The sequence below is a fragment of the Mesoplodon densirostris genome, chromosome 4 (assembly GCF_025265405.1).
Source record: "Mesoplodon densirostris isolate mMesDen1 chromosome 4, mMesDen1 primary haplotype, whole genome shotgun sequence".
Lineage (NCBI taxonomy): Eukaryota > Metazoa > Chordata > Mammalia > Artiodactyla > Ziphiidae > Mesoplodon > Mesoplodon densirostris.
In genome coordinates this window covers 9392177-9407485 of record NC_082664.1, presented here as the reverse complement: position 1 = coordinate 9407485, position 15309 = coordinate 9392177, and the positions used below count along the sequence as shown (strand labels likewise).

Below are 15309 nucleotides of genomic sequence, written 5' to 3'. Positions count from 1 at the left end.
TGGGCAGGCGGACTCTCAACGACTGTGCCACCAGGGAAACCCTACAAGTTTGATCTTTTGTATCTCTTTTCCTAGGGAGAATTTCTTCCTCAGCTGCTTGGTTTTAAGACCTGATACAGGATGTCTTGATGTTGACACTATTGGTATTTTGGGCCACGTAGTTCTTTCATTTCTGGCCACGCCGCGCGGCTTGTGGGATCTTAAGTTCCCCGCCCAGGGAATTGAACCCGCGTCCTTGGCAGTGAAAGTGTGGAGTCCTAACCACTGGACCACCAGGGAATTCCTTACATATTTCTTTTTTAGGGAGAGTCCTGGAAGATGTTAAGCAGCACTCTTCCAACTAGATGCACTGCCTGTCTGGTCTCCCCAAATTGTGACAACCAAAGATATCTCCAGTTAAATCAGTAGCAAACCACTGATTTTTTTTTGGATGGCATGTGGTATCTTTGTTCCCTGACCAGGGATTGAACCTGCACCCCTTACAGTGGAAGCATGGAATCTTAACCACTGGACCACCAGGGAAGCCCCAAGAACCACTGGTTTTTGATGTATAGTTACAATTAATTTATAATATTTTGGGGAAAATTTATATAAAATATGAATTTTACTTAAGCTATTTGATTTGTTTGCCATCTAATATCCTGAGACTTAAAAAAGATTTGCAATTGAAAAGTTCTTCTGTGATGTTAATTAAGAAATCTTAATTTCTGGATTACAACTGTAATAGCTATAAACATACTAATTTCTAATACAGTAGCCACCAGCCACACTTGGCTATTTCCGTTTAAATTAACTAAAATTAAACATTCAGCTCCTCAGCCACCCTAGCTACATTTCAAGTGATAGTGAAATATAGCTAGTGCCTACTGTATTGGACAGTTCTCCTGGAGAGTGCTTATCCGAAAGATTTGTATTTTACTAGAGATGTCCACAGAACATTATTCTCAGGTAGTTTCTTCCTATCTTCCTTTGTAGGCATATTTCTGTACACATCTTGCTGGCTTAATTTAAATAACCAAGCCAACTGTACAAGTGGTTTTTAAAATATCTAAACATAGGAAGAGATGGTGGTGTCTCCTTTTTAAAAATGTAATACTACACATTTAAATTGCCTGTTTTCTATAAGTGATAATTAAGTGTGCCCTTAAAAAACAAGGGAATCCCATGAGCCTTTTACAATTTATTTTTAAGGTTATTGGAATATGAAGTAACAATTTATGTCACTTTGGGAGGGTGGTGGGGAAGAGTGGTCTCTTTTATGTTCTGCTACTGAGTAAGACTCTACTGAGGAATTAGAAAGTAAAGAGAAGCATTGATCTAGCACACATTAAGATATGGTGGGTTTTTTTTTTTGTGGACAGACATTATCCTTACCACCAAGGGTGGTTAAGTATTCTCCATAGTACTTTATAGTCATACCAGGGTCAGGAAGATGATTTTTAAGTGCTTTGCTTTCTCCTCATTCCTGGTGTTTCTACTCTAAGAAATCATCAGTAAGTTTAGTTCTGCTCAAAATCATCCCACTAAAGCCTACTAAACTATTAAACGTAGCCTTATTGGCCTTAAAGTCACTTTTGATACAGTAAAATTATCGTCTAATGTACTGTGGCATATTTGGTATAATCATTGAATACAGTCTTTTAAGCAATCAGAATGTGTTTTTGTTATATTCTAACATTCATGATTTATGCAGCACCTTATCATGAATAAAATTTCTGATTCTAACATTGCTTCTGTGGAATCACATGATCTCCTCTACCACAGTCTTTATAGCAGTTTCCAAAAATGTGGCAAAATTCTAACACTAATTGAAAGTTGAAAATTGCTTAAATTTCGAGTTAGGTTGATCTGTGAAGGCCTGGTATTTTGTAGAACTTATAGTTTGTTTACCCTCTGTATAAATTTGCATAGAAATCTTACTTGGGTTTGGTTTTTTTTTTTTTTTTTTTTTTAATGTACAGTGTTATTTGAAGTAGTTACCTTTGTGCTCCACTGGCAAAATAACTATTTTTTGTTTGCTTCAACAGAATCTTCCACAATCTGTAATTGAAAATGTTGGTGGAAAAATATTTACATTTGGATCTTATAGATTAGGAGTACATACAAAAGGTAAATATTGTTTTAATTATCTTGAGAAGGAATACTTTTTTAATTTTTTAAAAATTATGACACATCCATCTCAGTTACTTGCAGTGTATTATACAGCTTAGGTTTGCATGGAAGAGAGTACTTCAGGGAGCCTAAATTTGGTAAGAAGAAGGATATAAAATGATACCTTTCATACCTGTATCCTCCAATGCAGTATTAAGTAAAATAAAAAATTCAGTTTCTCTGTAGTAGTAAGCCACATTTTCATTGTTAAATAATCACATATGGTTAGTGGCTACCATACTGGAAAGTGCGCATGCAATACACTTTTCCCATTGGGGAGTTGTTTTTGGACAGTGCTGCTCTGTGTATCATTTCCTCTACCTGAAGAATATCAGAAGAAAATGATATTAAAATAATGATATCTTCTTCTGGAAATCAGAAGAAAAATGAATTAAAGCTTGAAAAAAATCTGTATTATAGTCGTGAAATATAGTTAAGGAAAAAACAAACCAAAAAAATGTGTATCTGCAACACAGTAACAATCACTGATAATACTTTCTTAGTGACATTTGTAGTTTTTTTCCCCTGTGTAAATAAATATACAGTAAGAGTGTTATCATGGCAGAGAACATTACTGAACTCTTTCTTTTTTACTGAGCATAGTTAGTAAGCTTTTGCTCTTCATAATCTTATTTATGCTTATGTAACAAATAGGAGTCTGAGACTTAAAAAGGCAACACAGCTTGAACAGTTGCTCCCAGCCGTCTCCTGGCAGAGCTAAGATTCTAACTGTAGCGGTCCAAGGCTGTACTCTTCAACAATTAGCCCCTAGCCTCTGTTAAAAGTATCTGCCAGTCTTGGGCTCTCTCTGTTGCGGCATTATTCCTTCTCCCCATCACCCATGGCTCTGTGCTGGAAGTAGTACATTTGTTTTTGGTGTGTCCTGTGAACTGTGTGCCCTTCTCCTCTTTCATGAATATGCCAGATGAATAGCCTTCAGAGTTAGTGCCTCAGGTATTGAGTCTTTTAGGAAAATGAGTATGTTGACCAGATGCCGTTTTGATCTCTTCCTTTTATGATCCCAGTTATCGATTTTAATCATCTTTTTTGTGCTCTCCCTGTGTACTCAGTGCTGGCCTCCTATCAAGCACTAAATTAATAACAGCTGTTCTTACCATGGTCTGCCTCTTTGGATTCTTGCCATTGGTCCTTTTTGAAGTGCATAGGTCCCATTTAGGTGCAGGTAGGAGCCTGGAAGCACCAGTCACAATGTATAGACGATAACTGTATTTTTTTGTTTCACTAATGAACATGGCTGTGACTAACGACACCAAGATGTTGGGTGTATTCTTGCATAATTGCCTTTCTCACCATAAGAGTTCCTAGCTGAGTCACCTTTCTTTGACTCCCAGTTCACCTGGGCCACTACAAATAGAAGATGCTGCAGGAAAAAATATATCCCATCAATTAGGGTCATGTTTTTCTTATACTGACTGGTAATTTTTTTTTTTAAGGAGAGGGCTGCATTTTTAGAGGCTTATCAGTGTAACGTTAACAGGTTTTCAACATCAAATACTGCCATGATAAGATGCAAAATAATATTCTTGTAATAGTAACTAGTGGTTGATGGGCTTAATTTTTTTTTTAGGTGCCGATATTGACGCGTTGTGTGTTGCACCAAGACATGTTGATCGAAGTGACTTTTTCACCTCGTTCTATGATAAGTTGAAATTACAGGAAGAAGTAAAAGATTTAAGAGTGCGTAAATGTTCAGAGTGAAAGGGGAGGAGTTATAAAAATCAGTTTAGTCAATTGAGTGAGTTTTATGGTATAGCCATTAATTTATTGAACTCTTGCAATTTGCCAGACCCTTTTAAGCTTAATGTGTATGCTTGCATTTTATTCTTTACAGCAGTCTAAAATCATAAATCTCTAATCTCATGTACAGAGTAGGAAATGAGGCAAACAAAATAAATATTAAGCAGCTTGGCCACCATCACATATCCGAGTGGCAGAGATCAAGAATTTGAACCTAGGCTTGTGCGACTTAGGATTCTCGAGTCTTAAAGCTGTTTACTGAGAACCTAGTCTGTGTCAGGTGTTGTGGTAAATTATGTTTAAGCAATGTCAGTACTGCATTCAGTTAAGAGCGCTAAAGCTAGTGTAGCCCTAAGGTATACTTTCAGAGACACTGATTTTTAAATTTTCCCACAGGCTGTTGAAGAGGCATTTGTACCAGTTATCAAACTGTGTTTTGATGGGATAGAGGTAAGGTTCAAATAGACAGTTCTTACTGTGTGTTATTTTGATAGGTGTAGGTTAAAAACTTGATTTATTTCAAAGGTTTATAATTGGTGAGTTGGTATGATATTAATACGAATTAAGTTTTTTTTGAAATGGAAGTGACAGGCTACTCTTTGTAGTCTCTTTTAAAAAAGAGCCTAGTGAAACCAGGAGTTAAAATACAGACAGAAATGTACTGACTGTGAAATGGCTGCTACACAACAGGTTAATTGATAGTTTTTCCATATGCAGATTTTATATGCTTTTAGTCTCATTAAGGTAATATAACTATATTTTTGCAAGTAGAACTTCGGCTTCATTTAAATTAAATATTTAAGAGTTGAGAGAAAATTGTGACCTGATGTCATGTATGCTGAAATATTTTCTGATAGGGAAGGATATATGAGCTCAGATTCTTTTTTTTTTAAAATTAATTAATTTATTTATTTGTTTTTATTTTTTGCTGTGTTGGGTCTTTGTTGCTGCGCGCGGGCTTTCTCTAGTTGTGGCGAGCAGGGGCTACTCTTCATTGCGTTGCGGTGACTTCTCTTGTTGTGGAGCACGGGCTCCAGGCATGCAGGCTTTAGTAGTTGTGGCATACAGGCTCAGTAGTTGCGGCATGCGGGCTCAGTAGTTGTGGCGCACGGGCTTAGTTGCTCTGCGGCACGTGGGATCTTCGCGGACGAGAGGCTTGAACCCGTGTCCCCTGCATTGGCAGGCGGATTCTTTTTTTTGGCAGGCGGATTCTTAACCACCGTGCCACCACCAAGGAAGCTCTGAGCTCAGATTCTTGATATGATGTGCAGTTCTCTTTGATGTTTTCAATGTGTGTAATGAAAGTAGTTGCAACAAAGCTGACCCTGAAGCAACTTTAGTTATTTATGTTACTTCTGCCATACATAATGGTGCTGGAAAGTCACTCATAGTAATAATGATGGTTATAAAATCTCAGAAATGGAAGAATAATACTTCATGGTTCTGCAAAAAAAAAGTGGTTTCTATAATTGTTGCATAAGGTGCCCAACTCTGTCTTCTATGAAATATGACTAATCTTAATAAGTAGACATAAGACGTTAAATTTAGTAAAGGATTATCAAGTTCAGGCAGCTTTGATTTACTGTCAGTGTTTAAATAAATATAAAACAACCATAATGTATAGGTGATGCCTTGTTTTCCCAAAAAGAACGTTAACCAACAAAGGGGAGATTTTTTGGGGTGGAGAACCAACTCAATTGTGTAAACTTTTCAGGATGGAGATAAAAGTCAAATGGTTACTAGAAATATTTAATGTGCTTGTTATTACTGAGTTGCTTTTTGAGTTACCTGTTTTTTTTTTTTTTCTGTGAGCATATAGTCTTTATTTCTGTCTAAATTAGGGGAGATACTGGATTTTGGAATGTGTATCATTGGAAAATTTAGGCTATACCACAGGTACTTACTTGTGTAAATGTACAGTTTTTTCCTGTCTTGTAGGTGCATGTTTAAATGATTTTTCACAGCGAGCTCTTAAAATACTGATTTTTTTTTAACATCTTTTTTGGAGTATAATCGCTTTACAATGGTGTGTTAGTTTCCAACTATACATATACATATATCCCCATATCTCCTCCCTCTTGCGTCTCCCTCCCACCCCCCTATCCCACCCCTGTAGGTGGTCACAAAGCACCCAGCTGATCTCCCTGTGCTATGCGGCTCCTTCCCACTAGCTATCTGTTTTACATTTGGTAGTGTATATATGTCCATGCCACTCTCTCACTTGTCTCAGCTTACCCTTTCCCCCTCCAGGTGTCCTCAAGTCCATTCTCTACGTCTGCGTCTTTGTTCCTGTCCTGCCCCTAGGTTCTTCAGAACCTTTTTTTTTTTCCCCATATATATGTGTTAGCATATGGTGTTTTTCTCTTTCTGACTTACTTCACTCTGTATGACAGACTCTAGGTCCATCCACCTCACTACAAATAACTCAATTTCATTTCTTTTTATGGCTGAGTCATATTCCACTGTATATATGTGCCACATCTTCTTTATCCATTCATCTGTCGATGGACACTTAAGGTTGCTTCCATGTCCTGGCTATTGTAAATAGTGCTGCAGTGAACATTGTGGTACATGACTCTTTTTGAATTATGGTTTTCTCAGGGTGTATGCCCAGTAGTCGGATTGCTGAGTCGTATGGTAGTTCTATTTTTAGTGTTTTAAGGAACCTCCATACTGTTCTCCATAGTGACTGTATCAATTTACATTCCCACCAACAGTGCAAGAGGGTTCCCTTTTCTCCACACCCTCTCCAGCAATTATTGTTTGTAGATTTTTTGATGATGGCCATTCTGACCAGTGTGAGGTGATATCTCATTGTAGTTTTGATTTCCTTTTTTCTAATGCTTAGTGATATATTCTTTGGAGAAATGTCTATTTAGGTCTTCTGCCCATTTTTGGATTGGGTTATTTGTTTTTTTTTGTTATTGAGCTGCATGAGCTGCCTGTATATTTTGGAGATTAATCCTTTGTCAGTTGCTTCATTTGCAAATATGTTCTCCCATTCTGAGGGTTGTCTTTTGGTCTTGTTTATGGTTTCCTTTGCTGTGCAAAAGCTTTTAAGTCTCATTAGGTCCCATTTGTTTATTTTTGTTGTTATTTCCATTTCTCTAGGATGTGGGTCAAAAGGATCTTGCTGTGATTTATGTCATAGAGTGTTCTGCCTATGTTTTCCTCTAAGAGTTTGATAGTATCTGGCCTTACATTTAGGCCTTTAATCCATTTTGAGTTTATTTTTTTGTGTGGTATTAGGGAGTGTTCTAATTTCATTCTTTTACATGTAGCTGTACAGTTTTTTGATATTGAGCTGCATGAGCTGCTTGTTTTTTTTTTTTTTTTTTTTTTTTTCCCCCCCCGGTACTTGGGCCTCTCACTGTTGTGGCCTCTCCCGCTGTGGAGCACAGGCTCTGGACGCGCAGGCTCAGAGGCCATGGCTCACAGGCCTAGCCGCTCTGTGGCATGTGGGATCTTCCTGGACCGGGGCACAAACCCGCGTCCCCTGCATCGGCAGGCGGACTCTCAACCACTGCACCACCAGGGAAGGCCTGCTTGTATATTTTATTTATATTTTGTTAATCCTTTGTCAGTTGCTTTGTTTGCAAATATAAAATACTGATTTTTAAAGTGATCTTATAAAAGGCTTGTTTCTCCAGCAGCATTCAAAGGTTGGAACCATGAAATCATACCCTCAGGAATAATTACCAAATCTGTGCCAAATTTCTTTTGCTTTCCTTGAAAAAAAGGAAAAAAACAATTTTGTCAGTTGCATTCTATGAGTCTTCAAAATTAGCCAGTTTTTGTTTTGTTTCTATTTAGTCAAAACTAAGTTGGAGAAACAGACTGGAATATTATAGGTACATAAGTTCTTAAATATAAGAAGTTCCCTTTTTACTGACAGGTATATTTGGGCTACATATAACCATATTGGCCTTATATTTGGGCACCTTTTAGAATATAATTCACAGTTCATATAGGTGGAGAACTAAACAGTTAGTTTTAAGTAATCCAGTATATCTGCATTTAGCAAACTTAGTATATTAAACTTAGTATGATTACAATGACAAGTAGCTATTTATACATGTTCTGTTTAGTATTACCATGTTTTAGCATCTGGTTAAAATACCTGTGGTAAGAATTTTGTTTGAACTTTTGGAGGTGTTGTCATGTTAACAGCTGATGAGGAGATCCTGGTTTTAAGGAGTATTAAGTGTTTTCTTTTTTAAAGAAATGACTTAAAAATAGGCAGACATGGAATGTTTTGCTTTGTTTTTGTTTTAGATTGATATTTTGTTTGCAAGATTAGCACTGCAGACTATTCCAGAAGACTTGGACTTAAGAGATGACAGTCTGCTTAAAAATTTAGATATAAGATGCATAAGAAGTCTTAATGGTATGTAAAAACCTACTTCCTTTTGCATAGTAGCAGTTTTGGTCAAATATGAAATAGTTTTTAACTCAAGCTTCATAATGAAGCTTTTAATGGCCATATTGTTTATCCATAGTGAGTGAAATAAAATGAACTTTTTACTTAATAGTTAGACTGCAGTGGAGCATTTAGTAACTTGTTAAATCATTGGTATCTTGCATTGTTATTTCTTTTCTTCCTGGGATGTTTAAATACTGTCTGACATTCGTACTCTATTGCTAGTGGCTCAGGTTTCACCTTGTAACTATTAAGTTTGATCCTGTTAACCTTTGTAACATTTTCAACTGTTGTGCTTTTAAAAGGGTTACATTTGAACACTTACTTTAGCATTGTTTTGTTAATATGCTCTTGAAGAACAATTCTTGGAAACTTAAATGGATCAAGCCCTATTCACCGTCTCTGAACTGGAACACATTTTAATTATGGGTTGAAAGTTTTTGAAATAAAGCATCTTACAGTTCAGATTATTTGGTTTTAGAGTGGTTGTGATGGGAGGTAAAAGTTTTATAGTTTTTATATGCCTCTTTATTAACATTACTGATTTTACAAAGTAAATTTTTATTTAATTTGACATTAGTCTCAGAAAATTTAAAAGAAATATTATCATTAAACTTTTGATGATGTAATGTTCTTTTTTTTTTTTTTTTTTTTTTTTTTTTACTCCTATTAATCAGGTTGCAGGGTAACCGATGAAATTTTACATCTAGTACCAAACATTGACAACTTCAGGTTAACCCTGAGAGCTATCAAACTGTGGGCCAAACGTGAGTTCAGAATTTGTTGGCTAGCTTATTAAAAATGTTTAAGCTTTTGTTCAACACTAACTTTTCTTTTTGCTTTTCCCTTATCAACAGGCCACAACATCTATTCCAATATATTAGGTTTCCTCGGTGGTGTTTCCTGGGCTATGCTAGTAGCAAGAACTTGCCAGCTTTATCCAAATGCAATAGCATCAACTCTTGTACATAAATTTTTCTTGGTATTTTCTAAATGGTATGTGTTTAGATTATATTAAAATAAAATTGATTGTAGACACTGAAGTTTAGTCTTATTTCTATGACATTTCTGCAGCTGGTCTCAGATTCAAATTTTAGCTCATGATGTAGCAGTATAGGTAGCCTTGGGGAGATCATGTTGTGTATAAAATGGCAAACCTAAATTCCATTCCTTTTCCCTAGCTTTCCCAGGATAGCAAGGCAGGTGCTGTTTGTACTTCCATGCGTAAACTTACTCTCTAAATAAACTGAATTTTAGCTATAATGTCTGCTAAAATCCAATGAGTTGATAGGTTGGGATATCAGTTACTTTGGATAAAACCTTATATATACCACCTCTTTTAATTTACTCTTTGAATTCTTCTAGATCTATAGGCCATTAGTTTCCTGTGGTTGTTTTTTGCCTTCAGCTGCCCATTTATCTTTGGTAGAATGTTAAGGATGTAAGTGTATATAAAGCTTTTAAGGATAATTGTAAGTGCTTGAAAAGCAATTGAGCATCCCTTTGAGATTAGTCATTAACCCAGGAGAGGTTTTTTTTTAATGCTCTCCTTCATTTCAGCCTGGTCGCATTTGTCAACCATTATTTCTTTTAAGTAAGATAAAAGATTGCTACTTCACATTAGTTGCTTTGGCCCAAAAGGTTAGAGTTCTTCGTTTTTAATCAAATTGATCTGAAAGATTTGTCTTCCCTATTTGTGCCAACCTCTGTACCTCCTCCTTCTGAAAAAAGAGTTTTAGTTATTTTATAAAAATAAGAGTTATTGGTGACAATTTATAATTTAGAACTGTGCCACACTTTTCAATACACATTCTGTAATTATGGATTTGATAGCATTTAATTATATATAACCAGATTTGATGAGAAAAATGTCAGAATTTCTCTTAATGCTACACATACATGGCAAATAATATTTTTAAGAAGCTAACCTTGATACTAAAGATGGCAAATGTTTTCCAGTTTTTAATCTCTTCTGTAAAGGACTGAAGTAGCTAACTCACAAAACATATCTTGAAAACAGTGTGTTCACATCATTACACATATTCACATTAATAACCTTTGTCATTAGATAGAGAAAAATTTTCCTAATAATTTTTATAATTATTCATACTCCTTTGCCTATAATGAATTAAAGACAGGATGTTTTTCTTTTCAAGGGAGATTTTATCCTGTTCAGGTTTGAGGTGAAGACATCAGATGTCTCGGAATAGTACTTTTAAATTTGAATAGTGCTTTATCAGTTCTTCTCTGCGAGGCAGAGAAGATATTTGACTTCAGTCTGAGAAAGCTACCAAATGGTTTAAGTTACTTTCATAGAGGAAATGTAATTCAAGTAGTCTAACGTCGACAGAAAGGAATAAAGGAATAAAAGATGATATATACCAAGAGTGCAAAATGAATGAAGAAGGATCACATTCACAAATGCTGTATGTTTAACAAAATACGTGTAGATGGTAATATCCAATAGTCTTATCAAGTGCTACAATCTTTTTAAACAGGGAATGGCCAAATCCAGTCCTATTGAAACAGCCTGAAGAATGCAATCTTAATTTGCCTGTATGGGACCCAAGGGTTAGTGTATTATTTTTTCCCCTACAAATTCACACTGTGCAATAACAAGTAAAAATCATCTGCATAAACTTCAGGGAGACTTCCCATCCTGTTACGTATGAGTGGACATGTTCGTATTACACTTTCTTTTTAATCTCAACTATAATTTTCCTCTGATGTGAGAAGCATAATTATGTACCCTGTAAACTACATTTAATTGTACATAGTTTATAATATCAAGATCACTAACATTTTAATTTATTCTATATAGAACTACCTTGTAAGTCAAAGTTGTGTGGGCATTTGTGCTTAAAAGAAAAAATAAAAGGATACTAAAAATCCCTGTATTTTTTTTTGTTTGATCTAAATATTCTGTTAAAATTCGGTTATTGTAGGAAAACTTGCTTAATGTTTAACCATGGCAGATAACTTCTAAGCAATATCACTTTAATTACTGTGATGTAATTGTAAAAATCGGTTTGCATAATTCAGATTACAAAAGCATGGTTGGGCTGAAGAGGAGCTTCCATTCTGCTTCTTTGGAAGTTACGACCTTTACTGCTTACTCAGTTTAAATGTTTAACATGTACTTTATTAATTGATAAAATAAATTTAGGTTTGAATAAGGCTTTCTAGGTTTATAAAATTCTATTTTTCTACATTAATTTGCTATTTTATTGCAACATCAAAAATTTTGTCAGTTTTAAGCTTTGTTAATGGCATCAAGCTGTGAATTTTTAAGTTTTCCGAACCTCAAGACATTTAATTTTGGAGGGATGTGAATTTACAATTTCTTCTGTGGAAATATGCCACTTTTATCATTAGTATACAGATTAAAATTAATAGTTATTAAATCATTTCATTATCTCTTAAAATGATACCAACATGGATAAAGTAGTTTTACCATGTGTTAATAAGCTTGTACTCCTGATAAATTAAGGGTATATTAAAAACTAAGTTTAAAATTCGTTTTACACAGAACATACTATGACATTTCTCAAAAGTGTAATTGTGTGTACATCTCTATTTCTGTTGTAGAAAAAAGAAAAACTAAACATCAGTAGATGCCCAAATAGAACCTTCTTTTGCTTGACAGGCACACTGTTTCTAGTAAGATTGCCAAAACAGTCATATGCCCAAATGATTGAAACAAAACATTAGACCAAATCACAGATCCTGTAAAGAATTCCTGTAAAAACAATATCTCTTTACATGGTTTTTCTTTCTCAACTCCAGCTATGAAATGAAATAAAATTTAATCATTGGTTCAGTTTAACAAGGGGTAAAAAGTCCAAGTATCTGTTGCATATGTACTTGAAGAAACTGATTGGCTGTTGTTGTATGTAGGTAAACCCCAGTGATAGGTACCATCTTATGCCTATAATTACACCAGCATACCCACAACAGAACTCCACGTACAATGTGTCCGTTTCAACACGGATGGTCATGGTTGAGGAGTTTAAACAAGGTAAGTGTTTATCCTTATGCTCTCCTTTATACACGAAGGATTTACATACCATTGTACACCCCATAGTCGGGTATTCAATTAAATTGGAGAAAGCATTCACCGAAGTGGATTTTGGTGTTTATTTATTGATTACAGATTATATTTGAGAATTAACTTGGAAAACTCAGTTGAATTTCTTTTAAGCAATTTATTTTTGATTATATATTGGAAGATTAACCAAAATTGAAAATTGTGTCCTTAGCTGGGCCTTTATGGTTTAGTTCCATACTATTGCCATGTGAAATTTTAAATGATATCATAATTTCTCTCTACTGGGTGACATGAGAGGCTTTTAGCAGGCGGTATACTTGGAAAGAGCTTTGAGCAGGATTTTGGCCAAACTGCCCACTTTTTTGGAATAACCTCTAAACTTCTGAATCCCAGTAGTACTGCTAATTTGAAGGAGTAGCTATTGCTAAATGGTCTTTAAGGGATGTAGCTAGAACTGGATTGTTTAATTTGACACAAGTCAAGGAAATAGAATCAGCTGTAGGACTGCCAGCGTCAAACTCAGAAGTGTAAAGTTCTTTTCTGTAGTCTACAGGGGCTGTTCATGGGAAGATGTCGCTATCCTTTTATGGGAAACTTGTTTTTTAGAAAGGCAGGAAGCAAAGCTTATGCGAAGTTTTTCTTTCTCGGGTAACTCCAGTGCTTCAGTTGTAGGAGAGAGTCATTCTATGAGCATGGCATTTTAGAGTAATGGCAATTTGCCAGAAACCTGGATCTGAAAGGAACCCTCCAGGTTTTTTGAAAAGGGTGTATGTGAGAATCTGTATGCTCTAGAGTCATAGACTAAACTTGCTATGTTAAAATTATGATTTTAGGAATATAGTGAATGCATGTGGTATATTTAAGATCTTTAAAATTCTAGATTCTTAGACTGAAGCATGCAAACATTTTAATATGTTTTTAATTTAGGTCTTGCTATCACAGATGAAATTTTGCTGAGTAAGGCAGAGTGGTCCAAACTTTTTGAAGCTCCAAACTTCTTTCAAAAGTACAAGTATGTATTTTAAGGCATGTCGGACATGTTGCTCTCTTAAGTAATGGTTTAATGGTAGCATACGTGACATCTCTTTTTGCTAGACTAATGTAGTCTTGAATTTTCCTTTAAACATCTTCTATACAAGTTTTCTTCCTGTCACAAAGGGCATACTGTTTTTAGTAAACCCCTTATTATTTCTTTTTCAAGATAAAGTGTAGTCCATACAGTTTTGCTTCCTGATGTAACTGAATTTCTACACTTGTAGCAACGTCAGTTCTGAAGGCTTGTTAGTCATCACCAAAACTCTAAATCTGTATACCTTGGCAAAGGAGTGAACTGTTAAAATCTGTAGTTAATAGTCTCTATTAAGTAACTAAGTATTTTCAGCCAATTTTGGAAACTTATTTATCATTAAGATTCTCTATAACATAGGCAAAGCTAATAAAATGTCAGTGTATGTAGTCAGTAAAATGTTTTCAGTAGTTATAGCACATGATTGGCCTACCATTTCCCCTCTAATGTTAATAAAGCCCCTTCAAATATTTCTACAGATAATTTTCATGGAATCTCAGTGGGTGTAATATTTTTTACTAATGGTTTTAATATAATGGTTTAATACCGTAGTACAGGTTAATAGCCTGATTGTGTTGGTTTTGATGAAAACTGTAAGTTATAATAAATCGTACTTTTAAAAAAATGGACTTGCACTTTTATTTGCCCTGAGCTGAAAACTTGCCAAAGTCCCACTTAAAAAAATTTTTTTTCTTTAATGCTTGAAATTTTCCTGACCATTTGATCTTGTGTTGGATTGTGTTTTGTAATAATCTAAGCAAGATTGCTCTATGCTATTTCCCCAATTAAAAACAAGAATGATGACCTTCATGATGTCTCTGTGTTTTGTTTCTGTATCTTTTGCATGAAAAAGCAATAATGGAGCCAGCTTAATTGTTGTGTTCTGGGAGCACTGCATTGTCAGTAAAAATTTAAATAGCATAACATTGAATGTTCTTGTTTATTACTTATTCCCCATAAGTTGTGCTTTTCCATTTGGCAGATAATTTTCCATTGTTTTTTATTTTAACCACTGTTGAGGAAGTACCTTTGAACATTTAAACTAATAAATATAATATTCTGACGCTTTAAAAACTACATCATGAAAGAGTACATGATTACTTGTAAGGAGAATAAAGAAATTGGTCTCCTAGAAAAGTGCCAGCATCTCTTAATGCCTGAGAATCCAAGATGAAGCTAGATAATTTTTCCTGTCTCACTTTCTTGTAGCAGTAAGAGGTGGGTAGAATGAAGTTCTTCTAAGTACCCACTTAACTGGTTTCTTTCACTTTAAGAAAGACTAGTGTTGAAATTGAAGAAACCTTAATAATGTCATCTATTTGAATAAATTTGTATTACTAGAACTTTGAAGGTTTTTTTTTTTTTTTTTTAAAGCTTGCCTAAATCTTTCTTTTAAAACTTTGAGGCTGTCCTTCAGTCTATGCCAAATAGTACATATAAGGTCTTCAGTTGACTGATGAAAAGATTTATAGATTACTGTCTTTACTGAATTCTCTTGAAACAATCAAATTATTTTAGGTTATTAAAAACAACTTTAAACATAATTAGATATGAGGATGTAGCAACAAATAGAGGAAATTATATCAGAAAATTTAAATTTCAGCTGTGACTCCTGCGAAAAAAGATTTGAAAACATGACAACAAGGAGCTAATTTTACCTATACCAAATTCTACTTACGTTTTTAACTTTTTGCAAAAATTTTTCCTGTTAAAGAATTAGTGATTGCTATCATTAGACTCTGAGGCATTCCCAGATTTGAATTTTTCTTTTAACATATTGTATGCATTACCCCAAAGATTAGCTGTACAACTGAACTGAAATCCTTAGTTTTGCCTTGAGTCAAAGTTGGTTAAGCTTATTTCAAG

General features: G+C 34.8%; 1 protein-coding gene across 4 annotated transcripts in view; it reads left to right on the top strand.

The window, feature by feature from the left end:
* PAPOLA (poly(A) polymerase alpha) overlaps positions 1-15309 on the top strand; it is a 58636-nt gene that overhangs the window by 18006 nt on the left and 25321 nt on the right. For 3 of the 4 annotated variants that reach the window (XM_060095670.1, XM_060095671.1, XM_060095669.1), the window contains exons 4-12: positions 2028-2109; positions 3740-3849; positions 4306-4359; positions 8185-8296; positions 9007-9096; positions 9187-9325; positions 10828-10900; positions 12227-12347; positions 13305-13389. In XM_060095670.1, coding sequence (XP_059951653.1) covers positions 2028-2109; positions 3740-3849; positions 4306-4359; positions 8185-8296; positions 9007-9096; positions 9187-9325; positions 10828-10900; positions 12227-12347; positions 13305-13389 — 866 coding nt within the window. The remainder of the gene's footprint in view (positions 1-2027; positions 2110-3739; positions 3850-4305; positions 4360-8184; positions 8297-9006; positions 9097-9186; positions 9326-10827; positions 10901-12226; positions 12348-13304; positions 13390-15309) is intronic. The other variant, XM_060095672.1, reaches the window with a different exon arrangement.